The sequence below is a fragment of the Bubalus bubalis genome, chromosome 4 (genome assembly GCF_019923935.1).
Source record: "Bubalus bubalis isolate 160015118507 breed Murrah chromosome 4, NDDB_SH_1, whole genome shotgun sequence".
In the NCBI taxonomy this organism is placed as follows: domain Eukaryota; kingdom Metazoa; phylum Chordata; class Mammalia; order Artiodactyla; family Bovidae; genus Bubalus; species Bubalus bubalis.
In genome coordinates, this window is record NC_059160.1 from 53,433,070 (window position 1) to 53,451,094 (window position 18,025).

Below are 18,025 nucleotides of genomic sequence, written 5' to 3' on the forward strand. Positions count from 1 at the left end.
AAGATGTTTACTACTCTTAAGTTTGGACTTTAGGTCCTGCCTGTGACTCCTGGGTCTGGTGAGCAGGACAGCATCAAGACTGAATCACATGTAAACCTGTGGTGGATTCATTTTGATATTTGGCAAATCTAATACAGTTATGTAAAGTTTAAAAATAAAATAAAATTAAAAAAAAAAAAAAAAAAAAAAAAAAAAGACTGAATCACGAGGGTTCCTTTTATTCTTTTCGCCTTGGTGCAGAGCAGTTGTGGCAGTAACATGTTTACAGGGAACATTCCATCTTTAATCAAAATAAGAAGAGCATTGCGTTTCACTGGGGAAAAGTTCTTACAACCCAGATGACTTTTTCATCTTATTTAAACCCCCAAATATAGATAATGATATAAAGAATGTCCATGTAACTCACTTCCTGTTTAAGCAGTAAATCATTACAGGAATGACTTAAATCCTGGGTACCCCTTCCCCATGTACCTCCCTCCTCAGAAGTAGCTATTAATCTGAATTTGATACATATTATTCCCATGCATCTTTTAAGACTTTGTTATATAAAGATATCCATTAGGATATATGGCATGGTCTTGCAAGTTTTGCTTTTTTGAAGTAAAGTTGATTTACAATGCTGTATTAATTTCTGGTATACAGCAAAGCAATTCATTTGTATATGAACATATATACTTTACGTATATAGACTTCATATTCTTTTCCATAATGGTTTATCACAAGATATTATATATAATTCCTTGTGCTATACAGGACGTTGTTGTTTATCCTGTAAGCTTTTAATCTTCATAAGATTGGAATCATATTGTAATAGTCCGTCTGCAGTTTTCTTTTTGGGGAGAAGAAGGGGGACATTGTTTTTGAGATTTGTGCATCTATTTCTGCTCATTCATTTTTTTTCCCCTCTCTATTTTCCATTGTATGACTATACTTTATTTCTTATTGATGGATCTTTAGCTTGCTTCTCTTGTGTGTCCATGCAGATGGTTCTGCCTCAAACATTTTGATAGGTTTGATGATCCAGTTATTGAATAGAGGAACCTCAAATGGAAAACTGGCACTGTTTTCAGCTGTTCACCTGTTCAAAACCAGGCATATTTGAGAAACAGTAGCATGAAGCTGACTTTCTACACTTTCATCATAAAGTTCAGTCCCACGTTGTGAAAATGTAGACGGAGTGCTATGGTCCATTGACGGCACGTGGGTTGTCATTGCTCATGGATAGCTTAGACTGAAACAGGCCACTGGACCATTTTGATTTTATCTCTTCGGTGCCAAAAAAAAAGGGGTGGGGGTAGAAAGGGTAACCTGGGACAGGACAGCTCTTTCCTGTAAAGCCTTGAGAAGAGCCTGGATTAAGCTGCTAGCCCGGTTCTTCCCCAGGAAAGGGGTTCCCTCTGAAATGGACACAGTTCCAACCACATGGAGGGGAAAATGGGGAAGAAATAACCCATCAAAGAGGGACAAGACCGAGGGAGGGAAAGACCAGGAGCTGACCACAGAGATACTCCCAGGGGAGGCGAGACTGGGATCCTAAAAGATGGTTTCCAGGGAGTGAATCCTGAAAGTTAACTTGAACCTGCCTGAGAATGCACCCCTAGCGTGGAGTGGGGGAGGGTCTTGAGCTTACTCTAGACTTTAATAATTGTGCTGCTCCTGCTTTCCTGAATGTTTTTGGTTTCCTATTTAGCCCAGTGGGTTTAATTTTTAGACTTTTAGTCAGCTGGGGCTGTTACTGGACCTCTCACAAGAAGAGATCAGTAAAATACACAAGAAGCCCTGCCTGTACCTCTGTGAGACTTCTCTATTTTTCTAACTGTTATTTCTCACCCCAGATGTTGTGGCCATCCCCAGACTGTTTCTGCTTTTGTCCCATTGCAGTCTTTCTTCTTTTTTTGTGCCCCACGGTTTGTGGGATCTCAGTTCTCTAACCAGGGATCGAACCTATGCCCTCTGCAGTGGAAGTACAGAGTCCTAACCACTGGATCACCAGGAAGTCCCCAGTCTATCCTTAAAATACCTGCCAGAGTCTTCATTGAAAACATGAGTCAAAATCTCTCTCTCCCTCTGTCGTACTACCTCTCATAGCACAATGGCAACCCACTCCAGTATTCTTGCCTGGAAAAGCTGCAGTCCATGGGTTCGCTGAGAGTCGAGCACGACTGAGTGACTTCACTTTCACTTTTCACTTTCATGCATTGGAGAAGGAAATGGCCCACTCCAGTATCCTTGCCTGGAGAATCCCAGGGATGGATGAGCCTGGTAGGCTGCTGTCTATGGGGTCACACAGAGTCAGACACGACTGAAGCGACTTAGCAGCAGCAGCAGCAGCATAGTTGATTTACAGTGTTGTGTTAGTTTCAGGTGTACAGCAAAGGGTTTAAGTTACATAAACATATACATATGCAATACATAGACATATACAATACATATACATATATTCATTCTTTTTTCAGGTGAAAGTGAAAGTCTTTCGGTCGTGTCTGACTCTTTGCGACCCCATGGACTATACAGTCCATGGAATTCTCCAGGCCAGAATACTGGAGTGGGTAGCCTTTCCCTTCTCCAGGGGATCTTCTCAATCCAGGGATCAAACCCAGGTGTCCCCCATTGCAGGCAGATCCTTTACCAGCTGAGCCACAAGGGAAGCCCAAGAATGTTGGAGTGGGTAGCCTATCCCTTCTCCAGTGGATCTTCCTGACCCAAGAATTGAACCAGGGTGTCCTGCATTGCAGGCAGATTCTTTACCAACTGAGCTATCAGGGAAGCCTTTTTCAGATACTTTACCTTTATAGGTTATTACAGAATATTGAGTAGAGTTCCCTTTGCTTACAGTAGGTCCTTGTTGTTTATCTATTTTATACACAGCTTCTTAACGTCACTCCAAGTGAAAACCAAAGTTAAGATGATGGCTGATAGGTTACTCTTGGCTGCTTCTCTGCCTCGTGGCCTACTGCCCCCTGCCCCCTGCTCATCTGCGCCTGTCACACTGGCCTCACTGCTGGTCTTCAGTCACACTGTGAAATGGCTGACCCCAGCACCCTTCCACTTGCTGTTCCCTTATGACTTGCTTCCTCACTGATTTTAGGTCTAGGCCTACATGTCACCTGTTTATTTTTTGGGGATTTCACGACCCCATTGTTTAAAATGGCACCTAGATTGAACCTCTGGAATAGTCTGTCCTTCTTCCTTGCTTATTTGTGTATGTTCCATCTGAAGACTGTATATTTTATGTATTTATCATGGTTATTATTTGTGTCTTCCTTCCAGAATGTAAGCTCCAGGAGGGCAGGGGTTTTTCCTGCTGTCTGTTCTTATAGCCCAGTGCTTAGGGCAGTGTTTGGCACCAGGAAGGTGTTGGATTGAATGAGTTATGAAAGGCTCCTGTCCGTTTACCTGAGACCAGTGATGTGGATCATCATCTGTGACTGTCTTTGATGTTGCCTCCCACCCCAGAAAGCTCTGAAACAGACAAGGACATAACTTCATTTGAGCTTATGCCAAGGCAACAGCCTGTAGGGGGTCCAAGAATTCAAGAAGCTCCACTTTTCCAGTCTAATCTCATCTGAAAATATGCTCAGCATTTCATTCTCCTTTTGGAAACATACTTTCAGGGAAAAATCTGAGAAGAGCTTAAAGTACAGCAAATATTAAAGGGGAAGTGACTCGTCAACTTAATGTGTTTCAGTTTCCAGGAGAATAATATCTGTGCCAGGTTGAGAAAGGTAGGGCATACTGACTTCTTACTGAGTAACTGTGATTGAAGCCACAATGGTGCAAGGTGCTCTCTCTTGCTAATGCTCATTAAGCTGCCAGATAATATGATTTTTATATTAAACATGGAAAATAAAAATTCATAATGGCTAACGTATCCAAAGGTAGTGAGTACAGAACAGAATTTGAACTCAGATTAGTCCCAAAGCCCACCCCTTTTGCGTTATCATTCTTCTTTCCTTGAGAAATGAAGTGGAAGAGGAGAGGAAGGAGCTTGAGTTCAAGAAAAGGTCCAGAAGCACAAATCCATTTTTCACATTTCATCATATTCATTCTGTATTTCATCTACTTGTGATGAATCCCCCTTTAGGAAGATTTTCCTCATGGATGGGAGCACAAAAGGGTTTCTGGTCAATCCTTGTTAAAATAGACCATTCTTTTCACTTTGCTTTTTTCTGGCCCCCACACTCTGTTCAAGAGTCCTGAGTCATCAGGTTGTTGCTCTGCCTTCTTGTATGCAGAAATTAACTACTGGGCAAATTGTGAAATTGTCTTTGCAGTGTTGAACTCTAACTTTTCTTGCCTCTGCCAAAATGTCCATGAAGACGTGATGAGTGTGCATGGGTCAATTTTTAACTTGAATAGAGCCCTCGTTTGAAAATACAAATTCAGGGACTTGCCTGGCTGTCCGGTGGTTAAGACTCTGTGCTTCCACTGCAGGGGGTATGGATTCAATCCCTGTTGGGGAACTATGATTCCACATGCCACATGGCATGGCCAAATAAATAATAATAATAATTCATTTCTTAAAAGGTAACTATGATCATATTCAATTTGGTGGTTCATTTCTAAAGCATTTCTTAGCAACCAAAATTATTGGTATCTAAGGATCCACACTGTTAAACCAGAGAAACACCACTAAGGAAATTGCATGCTAAGCTAGAGAACTAATTGATTCAAATGGGAAAAAAATCATCTGAAGAATTTAGCTGGGTGATCTTAGCCAGAAATTTCACTCACATTAAAAAGATACGTGGATGAAACTGGAGCCTATTATACAGAGTGAAGCAAGCCAGAAAGAAAAACACCAATACAGTATCAGTTCAGTTCAGTTCATTCGCTCAGTCGTGTCTGACTCTTTGCGACCCCATGAATTGCAGGACGCCAGGCCTCCCTGGCCATCACCAACTCCCGGAGTTCACTCAGACTCACATCCATCGAGTCGGTGATGCCATCCAGGCATCTCATCCTCTGTTGTCCCCTTCTCCTCCTGCCCCCAATCCCTCCCAGCATCAGAGTCTTTTCCAATGAGTCAACTCTTCGCATGAGGTGGCCAAAGTACTGGAGTTTCAGCTTTAGCATCTAACGCATATATATGGAATTTAGAAAGATGGTAACGATAACCCTGTATACGAGACAGCAAAAGAGACACAGATGTATAGAACAGTCTTTTGGATTCTGTGGGAGAGGGTGAGGGTAGGATGATTTGGGAGAATGGCATTGAAACATGTATATTATCATGTGTGAAACGAATCGCCAGTCCAGGTTCGAAGCATGATACAGGATGCTTGGGGCTGGTGCATTGGGATGACCCAGAGGCATGGTATAGGGAGGGAGGTGGGAGTGGGGTTCAGAATGGGGAACATGTGTACACCTGTTCATGTCAATGTATGGCCAAACCAATACAATATTGTAAAGTAATTAGCCTCCAATCAAAATAAATTTATATTAAAAAAAGATATATTTTAATTTTCGTTGCATGGGTAATAGTATGAAACTATTGGGAAATAAATGGAAGTTACACATAATCTTGTCATAACATCATGATGCCTTTCATTCTAGCCTTTTTTCCTTGTGTTGGACAGACGTTTTAAAACATATTTTAATTATCTATTACATACCTATATCCATCATAAGTATTTTCCCAAGGGTCTGTCATTTAAAAGAGAAAGTTAAATTTTAGTAATAAGTATTGTTTTTCGAAAAGTTGAACTGTGATCAAAAAGAAAATAGAGACAAAAAACACCCTGAGGCCCATCACTGGAGTTATTCAGTCGCTAAGTCACGTCCAACCCTTTGTGACCTCACGGGCGACTTCCCTGTTCTTCACTGTCTCCTGGAGTTTGCTCAAACTCATCACTGGAGATCATCACTGTGGGAGTGCTTACTGGCACTTTGTTTTACGCATGTTGTTAGTTTCTTTTTAATGGTTTCAGGATCTCCAGTGAATGATTATAGACTACAGTCCATCTAATATCCCACTATTATGTGGTCGGCTTACAAATTTTGGTAAAAAGTTCTCCCATAAGTTAGGTCTCTAGAATTATAAAAACTGAGCCATGGGGCATACTTTGTTTTTATTTTTTTTAATTGAAGCAAAATTGCTTTGCAGTGTGTTTGTTTCTGCTGCACAATGAAGTGAATCAGCTGGAAGTATACGTACATTCCCTTCCTCTTGAGGCTCCCCCTCCTTCCCTCCCTTCCATCCCACCCCTCTCAGTCATCACAGAGCACTGAGCTGAGCTCCCTGTGCTGTACAGAAGCTTCCTACCAGCTATCTGTTTTACTCATGGTAGTGTACATACAGCATACACTGTCTTCTGGCTGTTTCCAAGGTGAGAGGCTTCTCCCTGGGTAGTGGTGTTGTGTTAGGAGGGGTGGGATAGAAGTGGGGAAACTCAATCAGCGTAGTTTCTGCCTTCCAGCCTTTAAAAATTTTTTTTCACTCTACACCCCTTCCCACCTCCTATACCACCCGCCCTCCCTTGCTGTCCCACAAATGAACATGGCCAAGGTGCATCCACTCCTATTTCTTGGCTTTGCTGTTTTTCCTCTGCTCTTAACAAGGCAGGAATTGGTTAAAGTTTAAAGTTACTTTAAACTTCTTTTAAAGTTTCAGCTTAGGTCAATAGGTGGAGCTTAACCATTTGCTTTCATCCAGAGCCAAGAAGGATGACATTGCTTTTTGTTTTCATTAGGAAGTCACCTCTATTTGCAAAGAAAGCTTTAGAGCAACTGCTATCTGGTCTTCCTTCCTCCACGTGATCGTCTCTCTCTCTGGTCAGGAGTCCGCACATTGGGTTACCTGGTCAGGGGTATGTTCTTCTGCAGCTGGTGCCCATGTATAATGGCTTCATCATGTACCCCTGAGAATTATGGGGAAGAAGGAGCAGGAAGCAGTGCCTGTGTAGGATTGCTTCTTATTGTGTTTACTCCCATGGTGTTTTCACTTTGAGGGACTTGGCATACTAGTAATAAGAATGATGAGACCTGGTATTTGTGGGATGCTCATCATATCCCTGGCAGGACAGGGTGTGTGGTTAAAAGACCAATGTCTGAGGTTAGAGAAAATGAGCTTCTCTCTCCAGACACTTTTTTTTTTTTAAATAGGTGTGTAATTGCTTTGGGCTTCCCAAGTGGCCTCCCTGGTGGCTCAGATGGTAAGAATCTGCCTACAATGCAAGAGACCCGAGTTCCATCCCTGGGTTGGGAAGATCCCCTGGAGAAGGAAATTGCAACCCAATCGAGTATTCTTACCTGGAGAATCTCATGGACAGAGGAGCCTGGCGGGCTATAGTCCATGGGGTTGCAAAAGAGCTGGACATTACTTAGCAACTAAACAACACTAATTGCTTTACAATGTTGTATTAGTTTCTGCTGTACAATGCAGTGAATCAGCTATATGTATACATATATCCCCTCCCTTTTGGACCTCCCTGCTACCTGGCATCCCCCATCCCAGCCATCTGGGTCATCACAGAGCACCGAGCTGAGCTCCCTGTGTTACACAGCAGCTTCCTCTCTGGCCCCTTTTAACAAAGCATCTTTGTCTCTAATTTCATTCTTTACATCTTCCTTAACCTCTACAAAGGATTCTTGAGAAGGTCACAGAAAATAATTTGAAACTGTAAAGTGATATTATTTGAATATCATTACTGTATTTAAGTATCATTACTGTAATTATCCATGTGCTCTTCAACCATATGCCACTAACCATCAAGGAAAAAGATACACTTCTTGAACTCTAAGGTTGATGAATTTCATTTCTTTGCAATTATAGAATTATTCAAGTTAAGCGTTTTTTTCTGGGTACATTTTGTCCATTTTAATGTTTGGAGAAATCCTCTTTTAAAGAAAAATTAATAAAGAGGATAGTCCTTGATTTTCTTCACAAAGAACAGTACTGTCAATGAAATCAGAGTTTTGAATAAGTAATAATGAAAACCACACATTGAAATTTGAGGGCCAGTTTAAGTAAGTGACTCTTTTTTTACTGATGAACTCTGTAAGGGCTAAAGTATCACTAGCTAGAGACATTGTAGTTGAGAAGCTGTATTAAGTGATTATTATTTGTGACATTTAATGCACATGAGTCTTCCCTTCTCAATGAGACTTCATGTGTCCATTCTATTAAATACTGCAAACTGCCCAGTTGCACTCCAAACTGCCTGTTCCCTTCACCCTGCTCTGCATTGTATTTTTCCCTAGGCTTTATCATTATAATACATAAATCAGTTATCTTTTTTGTTTGTTGTTTGTATCTTCAAAACTTGAATGAAAACTCTATTAAAGGAAAATATCTTTGTTTTGTTCACTACTGTATCCCAGCCACTTAGAAAGTGACCAGTACCTGGAAGGTGCTACATATACATTTGTGGCATAACCGGAATGAAAAGTAATTATATAAAAATATGAGTGGTATTTATACTGGATAAAATAAAATTTTAACTGAGCATGTTTTAGGTACCTGACAGTCTGTATGTATCATCTCATCCAGTGTTTCCTACAAATTTATGAACCAGGTACCATGAATACCTGGAGAAGGGCATGGCAGCCCACTCCAGTATTCTTGCCTGGAGAATCCCATGGGCATAGGAGCCTGGCAGGCTGCACTCCATGGGGTGGCAAAGAGTCGGACATGACTGAATGCCTAAGCACCACAAATACCCACAAAATTACAGATGGAGAAACTGATGGTTAGAAATATAAAAGTACATTTTCTAAGGTCTCATAGCTGATATAGTTAAGAACTTTGATTTAAACCCAATAAGCCTGACTCTTGTGGACTCTATCCAAGCAGAACAGTGTTGCTTCTGTGTACCAAACTGAAATCTTATGTTTGCAATTCTAGGCCTTGAGCAGATTTCCACGTGATTAAGTTCTGTGACATTTGAACTATTTCCCCAACATTTGGTTTGTTATTTGGCTTTGCAGAAGAAAAAGTAAACAATTTTTGCTGTGTTAAAGGCTTTCTTCTACTCTTATATTGGACAAAAAAAGGAAGAAAGAAAAAAAAAAAAAAATTCTTCTTCCTCACTTCTCCACATTCCGTTGTGTTTGCTCTGGTTTTGCGTTTGGTCTGTGTCAGTTCCAGTTACTGTCCCCTTCATACTCCCTTAACTTCTCTTTTCTAGGAGAATGATATAAACCTGACCCACATTGAATCAAGACCTTCACGTTTAAGGAAAGACGAGTATGAATTTTTCACCAATCTGGATCAACGCAGCGTGCCTGCCCTGGCAAACATCATCAAGATCTTGAGACATGACATTGGTGCCACTGTGCATGAGCTTTCCCGGGATAAGAAGAAAGACACAGGTGAGAGACAGGAATTTCACAAGGTAAATAACTCTACATCCTCACCATAAAATAACGGCAAAGAAGGACTTGCCTGGGAGCCCAGTGGTCAGGACATTGCCTTCCAATGTAGGGGGTGCCAGTTCCATCCCTGGCTGGGAAGCAGGGATTTCATATGCCTTGTGGCCAAGAAACCAAAATGTAAAACAGAAACAATATCGAAACAAATTCAATAAAGATTTTAAAAATCATGCTCATGCTAGGTTGCTTCAGTTGTGTCTGACTCTGTGCAATCACATGAAAAAAACTTAAAAAAAAAATAATGTTAAAGGTAATCTCAACCATGAAAGACCAGGATTTAGTGAGAGGATGTAGTTTAGGGATGCAGAATAGTGCCTGTCATAGTTAGACATTTAATAGCTGTTCCTTTTCCCCTTCCTCAAGATAGCTGTTTCTTATATTTAGTTGTCTTTAGTTGCCTTCTACTGCAATTTTATACATTTTTCATTGGTGGATTTTTATGCTCTCAAAATTTCTCAGTCTCTAGAGGTAGGATGATTAGGGTGTCCAGGGTGCTTTCTATTTAAATATAATATCAGGACAAGTTCTTTAGCAATCTGTTGCGTCTCATGGTCTCTCCCCATGTGCTTCTCATGAGCTGGAGCTCTTTAGTTCCTTGTTCTTAGGACTTTCATTGTCTCTTCCGCTAGATTACAAGCTCCTCGTAGGCAGGGAGAGTCTCTTACCTACATTAATATCCTTAGAGTTACATAGCTCTCAGCAATTATTTGTGCATGAATGACTAAACAGAGCAATTGTCAAGACTTGCTCTGCCCACTTGTTTACTTACTGAAATTGCTACCGAATCCAAACTGGTTCTGCTCTGTCACACGATGGACCAGTAAATCAGGAGACAAGTTACTGGGGACAAGGAATAGTGACTTTATTCAGAAAGCCAGCAGACTGAGAAGATGGCAGACTGATGTCTCAACCATCTTACTCCAGTCAGAATTTGGGCTATTTTACTAAAAATAGCCCGAATTATATTTTTATGTTAAAAAGAGAAGTTAGTTGTCTATTGTAAACTTCTTGGTGCAGGAATCCTTTGTTCTTATAGGTGTCCCTGTAGGTCAGGTTATGATGTTCCTGTGAATCTCCAACAAAACAAATGTTATTCTCTGTTTTGCAACTTTTTACCCATATGTGTATAAAGGCCAGAGCCCTGAGAATGGGCTATCCTGTATATTTTAAGTTCTAGGCAACATTCTTTTACAAAAGGTGGAGAGCCAGTGTGATTAACCACTGGCAGCAGAGCACAAAGGTTAAAATAAAAGAAACATCTAATATGGAGTCATATTTGTTCTTCCCTATTACAAAATATTGCCCTGGAGAGGAGTTAGGGCAATAGAGTGTAGGAATTGCATGGGCTTGGCCTTGGAGAGGCTTTAGTTCAAGCCCTGCTTTTTCCACTTACTGGCTTTGAGACCCTTGACAAGTCTCTTTAACAGCCCTGACCTCTATTTTTCATAGGACTTCTGTGAGGATTAAATGAGATCTTGCATAGTCAGTGCTTAAAACAGTGCCCAGCTGGGTAAATGATAGTATGTGGTGGTTGTTGAACTGATGAGCCGTGCTAATAGGTGACTATTAACTAAAGACCAGAGTTTCCATTAGGGATAATGCTTTGCGTTGTGTAGTTCTGTTGATTTTGACAAATACATAATGTCACGTGTTTGCTATTTCATGTCATACAGAATGGTTTCAGTGCTCTCAAAATGCGCTGTGCTCCACATGCTCATCCCTCTCTCCTTCCCCTTTCTCCCTGGTAACCACCCATCTTTTTACTGTCTCCGTGATTTTGACTTTTCCAGAATGTTATGCTGTATGAATATGAAACCACAGACTATATATCCTTTTTTAAAATATTTATTTATTTGGCCGTATTGGGTCTTTATTAGGTCTTAGTTATGTTATGTGGGATCTTTTGTTGCAGACTCTCTAGTTGTGGCATGAGGGCTTAGTTGCTCTGAAACTTGTGGGATCTTAGTTCCCCAACCAGGAATTGAACCTGTGTCCTGTGCATTGCAAGGCAGAATCTGAACCACTGGACCACCAGGGATGTCCCTACATCCTTTTAGATTGGTTTTTTTTTGTTTGTTTGTTTCATTTAGCAGGTTTCCTTCATGCCTTTTTGCGACTTGATAGCTCATTTTTTGGTAATCACTGAAAAATGTTCCATTGTATAGATGTACCGCATCTCATTTATCCATTTTGGTCAATCTATTGAAGGATATTTTTGTTGCTTCTAAATTTTGGCAATTATGGATGAGGCTGTTAAATATTCATATGCAGGTTTTTCTGTTTTCAAAGTTTTCAACTCATTTGGGTCACTACTTAGAAGTGATTGCTGAGATGAACTATTTTTTCCTATATAATCAAAAATTTTTTTCTATTGTAAAATCTAAAATCAAAAGCTTTTTTTGGCCACAACATTAAAGACTAGCTCAAGAGGATTTCAGGCTTTGCAGTTGAAGATAACATGTTAATAATTACTGCTGCTGCTGCTGCTAAGTCGCTTCAGTCGTGTCCGACTCTGCGACCCCATAGACGGCAGCCCACCAGGCTCCCCCATCCCTGGGATTCTCCAGGCAAGAACACTGGAGTGGGTTGCCATTTCCTTCTCCAATACATGAAAGTGAAAAGTGAAAGTGAAGTCGCTCAGTCGTGTCCGACTCTTCGCGACCCCATGGACTGCAGCCTACCAGGCTCCTCCGTCCATGGGATTTTAAATGAGACATAAGACTGCACACTCCTCCCCCCACCCCCCTGCCCCACATAGGCCATTGAAACATTTTCTAAAAGACTCCTCTGAAGCTATCCCAGGGGATCTCTTCTCTTCTTGCCCTTGCTCTCTGTGGCTGTAACCAAGACCAGGAAGTCCATCCTGGGTGTCTGCTCTTGCTGAGAGTGGCAGCCATGCATGCAGGCTCTGATCACTGATGGGGAGCGGGGCACTTGGAATTCTTCCTCAAATTAACCCTATCAGCTTCCCTTCTTCTTCTACCTTCTGAGTGAGCTGCTTCCCTGATGACCTCCTTCTCTTGCTTTTCCGGCCACCTGCTCCCAACAGGAGCCTCAGGCCCTCAGGGCAAAGGGCCTGCCGGATCCTGGGGCGAGCTCTGCCTCTGCTGGGAGCAGGTGGAGGCCGGGCCAGCTGGAGCCCTGGGGTAGAAATTCAAAGCAATTGACAGGCAGGCAGGCAGCCCCTCAGGGAGGCAGGGAAGATGTACATAGATCAGCTGAAGGGCTGGCAGCCTGAACTGGAGGCTCAGAAAGCAGATGTGGAAGAGCAGTTAGGAGCCCAGACTCCGGAACCAGGACACCCACTTGGTGTGATTTGGGGCAGATTATTGATCATCATAGTTTATCACTGTATAGAATTCAAGTAAGAAGCCTCTGTCTTGCAAGATTAATGAAATAACACCAGTGGTGTATTGAGGACAGCCCAGAGTACATTTAAGGGCTTAATAGAGGTTCACTATTCTTAGTGTTATCATCATTGTTATAAATAATGCCTTGAGCATAGGAGCCATGAAAAGCCAGCCGGTACACAACTACATTTTCAGAGGTTCTGGGAACTGGAAAATGACCTCAGAGGTCATGCAGCCCAACATCTTTAATTTTTCATCTGTTAAAATCAGAGGCCACAACTTGTCTTCGGGCACAGAGTGAAGTCTGTGCAGTTGTGGGCAAGCAGGTGTCGAGCACCGCTTTATGCCGAGCACCGTGTTTGGAGCTGGAGGGAGAGAGAGAGCCGGCAGGGCCTGTCCTTAGGGAGCTCACAGGCTGATGAGGGCAGCTGGGCAGCCAAGTGAATGCAGAAGAGGGGGTGGGTGCTGTGATGGAGATACGGCTGGTAGAATTCGGCCTCAGTTCCACCTTAACTCTGAGGACCCAGCAAGTGTGAAAGTGAGGAAGCCCACACTCTGATATCGAGGCACCGCATCATCAATGTTGGGCTCATCAGAGGTAGAACGTGACACAGGTCTGATTCCCTGGTGGGGCCCAAAGTGGCAGGATATTGATGTTTAACATTGGGTCGATATTTTACCTAGTGAGGAAAACACTGCTCAGACTAACCCTCCAAAGCACTACGTGTCTCCCGACCCTTGTTTCTTTGGATGGTTCTTTACCCCAGCCCATATTGGTTGCCCTTCCCTGGCATGGTTTCCCGACCCTTGCACCTGCTGAAAGACATAGCCCTTTGGGTTTCTGGGTTAGTTTTTATGAACTGGAATCTGGGCCCAGATTTTTTTTTTTAGGGGAAACAGCCATCCCTTTACAGAATTGTTCTTTCCGTCAAACTCCATGAGAGGATGATTAGGAGAAGAAAGCATCTTCATAGATCTGAACCTTTGATTCTTTCATTCAACAAAGTGCCCTTTCTACTGAGGGGCTCAGATCTCAGGGGCGAGTCTGACAACAGGCTGAAGGAGGGGGAGATCTGAACCCCTCAAATCAATTGGGCTAAATCACTTTCCATTCTAGTTGTTAAACCATTCAAAAGGCTGTATGGGTACTAGAAAATGAAAGTTTTCAGTTTCTTAATTGCTAAAGTTCCCCACCCAAAACAGCTTAAGGGAAGGCTAATTATGGTGACAAGTTAAAGAAACCCCAACCTTCTCAAATGGCTCCTGGCTGATAGGAATTTAATAGGATTTTAATCCATAGAGTCTTTTGAATACTTGAGGTCTATTCTCCTGTTCCCCTGTCTCCTGATGACCTCAAATCCTTCTTCAACCCAACATGAAAGAGTGTTAATATCTTCCATCGATTAGTCTACTAATCCTTTTACCTTTCTCTTTGAATCTTTTGCATGACATTACATTTAGCTGGGAGTCGGGGGGATGTAAAATTCCTACATGGAGCCAGATTGCAGCCAAGAGAAGCAGATGGACAAAATGTCTTGGCTAGAAAGAGGTGTAGGATCATCACCTTTCGAGAAATTTATCTGTTTGGAGTTATTTTCCAAGAGCAATTGGACTTGAGAGTTATTTTCCAAGAACAATTGGATAGATTTTGTTCAAATTGGGATGATTATAGGGGTCTTGGTGTGGAAACAAAGCACATCCAGATTTCCAGGACAACTGTATTTTCTGTGTGGAGTAGAAAGGCTATTTATTTACTTTTTCATCTATCTACTACCTATCTAGCCTGGAGGTGCTTATGATTTTGTCTTTTTTATTTGGATTAATTCCTGAAGCAATGATGGAAAAATTATTGCAGAAGACAAAATAACATTATATTTATTCCCTCCTTCTTATACATTATATTTATTCCCTTACTCTTCTATGCCCCTCTCCCCTCCCAGCCCACTTGAGTTTTTCTCTTTTCTGCTTCAACATCACTGCTCTGAAAGACAGTGTCATGATAAGGCTGAAGTTTCAGATCCATCGTGGGAGGAAGAAGGGTAGGGTTCCTTGGAGGAGTCTGAATAGCCCCTGGGATTGTGGGCAGAATTGTACACATGCACCTGCTTGCATATATTTTAGGAGAGGATTTTCAAAGGGGTCATGGTTCTCAAAGAGTTGAGATCCTGTAGAGAGAAGCTGCTTAGGGCAGGAGGGGGCTCCAGATGGTCAGGATATTTCTCCATTTCTACCACCTGCACCTGCCTTTCCTCTGGCTCTTCCTCTGCTCTACTCTTCCATTTCCATCATCTTCCCTTTATCTCCCTCTCACTTCGGAACCTCCTCCCTTGCATTTCACTTGGCCCCACCTGTGTCTCAGGGCTGGGGATGCTCATGGACCTGGGTCTGCTGGAGACCTGGGATCTGCATGTTCATAAAGACATACAGGATTGATTGATAGCCTTTTCCAGTCTACCTGGATGCTTGCTACCTGTGGCAACATCGCTCTAAGTCCTCTGGCAGCTGGGGATGGGACTTTTGTTTCAGTAGCCTGCCTCATCGTGACAAGCATGCCCACAGCTAAGAGGACAAACCTGTTTGTGAAGAGGTGGCAGCAACCCTGAAGCTGGAGGCTGGCCTAGGGTTTGCCCTCTTGTAAGCTGTCAGAAGCATATCTGTTCACGGTGAGGGAAGATCCTGAGTAAATGCGGTTTCTGAGGCCAGTCTGCTTTCCAGGTTCCAGGGCTTCAAGCTGAGGAACATCATAAGATTATAAGCAGGCTTTCATTCTAACAGGAGTTCCTTATTTGTGGGCCAAATCCAAAATATTTTCCCCTTAGGTTGTCTCACTGAAGCTTTGCAACTCAACTGGCCAGAGTAAGCAGATAACTTGATTTTTATTCTCCATATTAGGAAATGAGGCAGAGGTACACTTGAATGGCAGTGTGAATTTTGGAGTCTTCATTTTTCCAGTTCAATTCCTGGGCTGTAGTTTTTTGGCCAAGTTGCTCGCCCTCTGTAGGCCTAGCTTTTCTTGTCTGTAAAATGAAAATATCTGTGTGCCAGTTCAATTCAGTTCAGTTGCTCAGTCGTGTCCAACTCTTTGCGACCCCATGAATCGCAGCACGCCAGGCCTCCCTGTCCATCACCAACTCCTGGAGTTCACTCAGACTCACGTCCATTGAGTCAGTGATGCCATCCAGCCATCTCTTCCTCTGTCGTCCCCTTCTCCTCCTGCCCCCAATCCCTCCCAGCATCAGAGTCTTTTCCAATGAGTCAACTCTTCGCATGAAGTGGCCAAAGTACTGGAGTTACAGCTTTAGCATCCTTCCTTCCCAAGAAATCCCAGGGCTGATCTCCTTCAGAATGGACTGGTTGGATCTCCTGGCAGTCCAAGGGACTCTCAAGAGTCTTCTCCAACACCACAGCTCAAAAGCATCAATTCTTCGGCGCTCAGCTTTCTTCACAGTCCAACTCTCACATCCATACATGACCACTGGAAAAACCATAGCCTTGACTAGACAGACCTTTGTTGACAAAGTAATGTCTCTGCTTTTCAATATGCTATCTAGGTTGGTCATAACTTTCCTCCCAAGGAGTAAACGTCTTTTAATTTCATGGCTGCAATCACCATCTGCAGTGATTTTGGAGCCCCCAAAAATAAAGTCTGGTACTGTTTCCACTGTTTGCCCATCTATTTCCCATGAAGTGATGAGACCAGATGCCATGATCTTCGTTTTCTGAATGTTGAGTTTTAAGCCAACTTTTTGACTCTCCTCTTTCACCTTCATCAAGAGGCTTTTTAGTTCCTCTTCACTTTCTGCCATAAGGGTGGTGTCATCTGCATATCTGAGGTTACTGATATTTCTCCTGGCAATCTTGATTCCAGCTTGTGCTTCTTCCAGCTCAGCATTTCTCATTGTGTACTCTGCATAGAAGTTAAATAAGCAGGGTGACAATGCAGTTGTGTAAATCCTGTGATATGATTGTACAATGTACCTGGCATGAAGTATCCATGCAAAAAGGTCAGGAAACTCACGCCTAGTCTTTTCTAAGGATACCCAATAAATCTCATGGTGGAGACAGAGTCAGAACCTCCAAAGTCCTGATCTTTGATAAAGAAAGGCTACCATGATGTGCTATTTGGATCAATCCAAAAGATGGTGAAGATTACAAAGAATTAGACTAAGAACACCCTTTTTCTCTGTACAAATGTGTTCCCTCAATTGAAGGAGGTAATAAGAGAATATGAAATACTTATTATGGAATGTCAATTTGCCATTGATGCTGAGTTGAGGGAGCAGCATGGCAAGTGAAAAAGAGCAACTACGTGAAAAGAGTCAAGAGCCAGGATATGAATTCCTATTCTGTACAAAGCCAGCTAGGCTTGAATCTCATCTGACTTCCTGCCAGCTGGGACACCTCATTACCTCTTCTTCCTCATCTGTAAAATAGAACTGAGATTCACTCTGTCACTTTCTGGGTCTCACAAGGGCATCATGCAAGATACTCCATATGTTAGGATGTTTGATGGATTGCGTTGAACTTGCTTGAGTTGAAGAGGCCCTTGATCTTAGATATCCTTAAGCCTCAGTAAGGGGGGAGCTTTATGGTCTGTTGCTGTTGTTCAGACACTAAGTCATGTATGACCCTTTGCAACCCCATGGACTGTAGCCTGCCAGTCTCCTCTGTCCATGGGATTCCACAAGCAGTACTGGATTTCTTTCTCCAAGGGATCTTCCTGACTCAGAGATGGAACCCATGTCTCCTGCACTGGCAGGCAGATTCTTTACCATTGAACCACCAGGAAAGCAACCGCAGCTTAGTATCAGGCTATTTGCTACCACCAGCTCCTTGGGGTGGACACTCACCAGGCTAATAACAAATAGAGAGTTGGTGGCAGCCACTCTTTCACTGGGGCTAGCCCCACCAGAAGCCAGGGAGTCAACTTCCTGTGTGGGATGATGTGAGGGCCCCTGGGCATGATCTCTCATTCACAAAGATGACTTCCTGTGAACATAGCTTGGCTGTTTGATATTATCCATGTGACTCTGTGTTATATCGGAAATAGCACTGATGTTGGGCTGCCGTCTTTGGGGTTGCACAGAGTCAGACACGACTGAAGCGACTTAGCAGCAGCAGCAGCAGGAGATGGAAGGCCAGTTTCACATTCAGATTTCCTGCTTTATCCTCTTTGTTCTTTTCTTCCCTCCTTTTCTTTTTTCCTTCTCTTCTTCCTCATCCTTCTGACAACATTCATTACCAAAAGCAGTAGCCTCTTTTTTGTCATTTTCCTCTTTGAAATATTTGTAACATTTGACATC

General features: G+C 42.5%; 1 protein-coding gene across 1 annotated transcript in view; it reads left to right on the plus strand.

Annotated features, from left to right (window-relative positions):
* PAH (phenylalanine hydroxylase) overlaps positions 1–18,025 on the plus strand; it is an 89,559-nt gene that overhangs the window by 15,839 nt on the left and 55,695 nt on the right. The window contains exon 3 of the mRNA XM_006058816.3: positions 9,129–9,312. Coding sequence (XP_006058878.1) covers positions 9,129–9,312 — 184 coding nt within the window. The remainder of the gene's footprint in view (positions 1–9,128; positions 9,313–18,025) is intronic.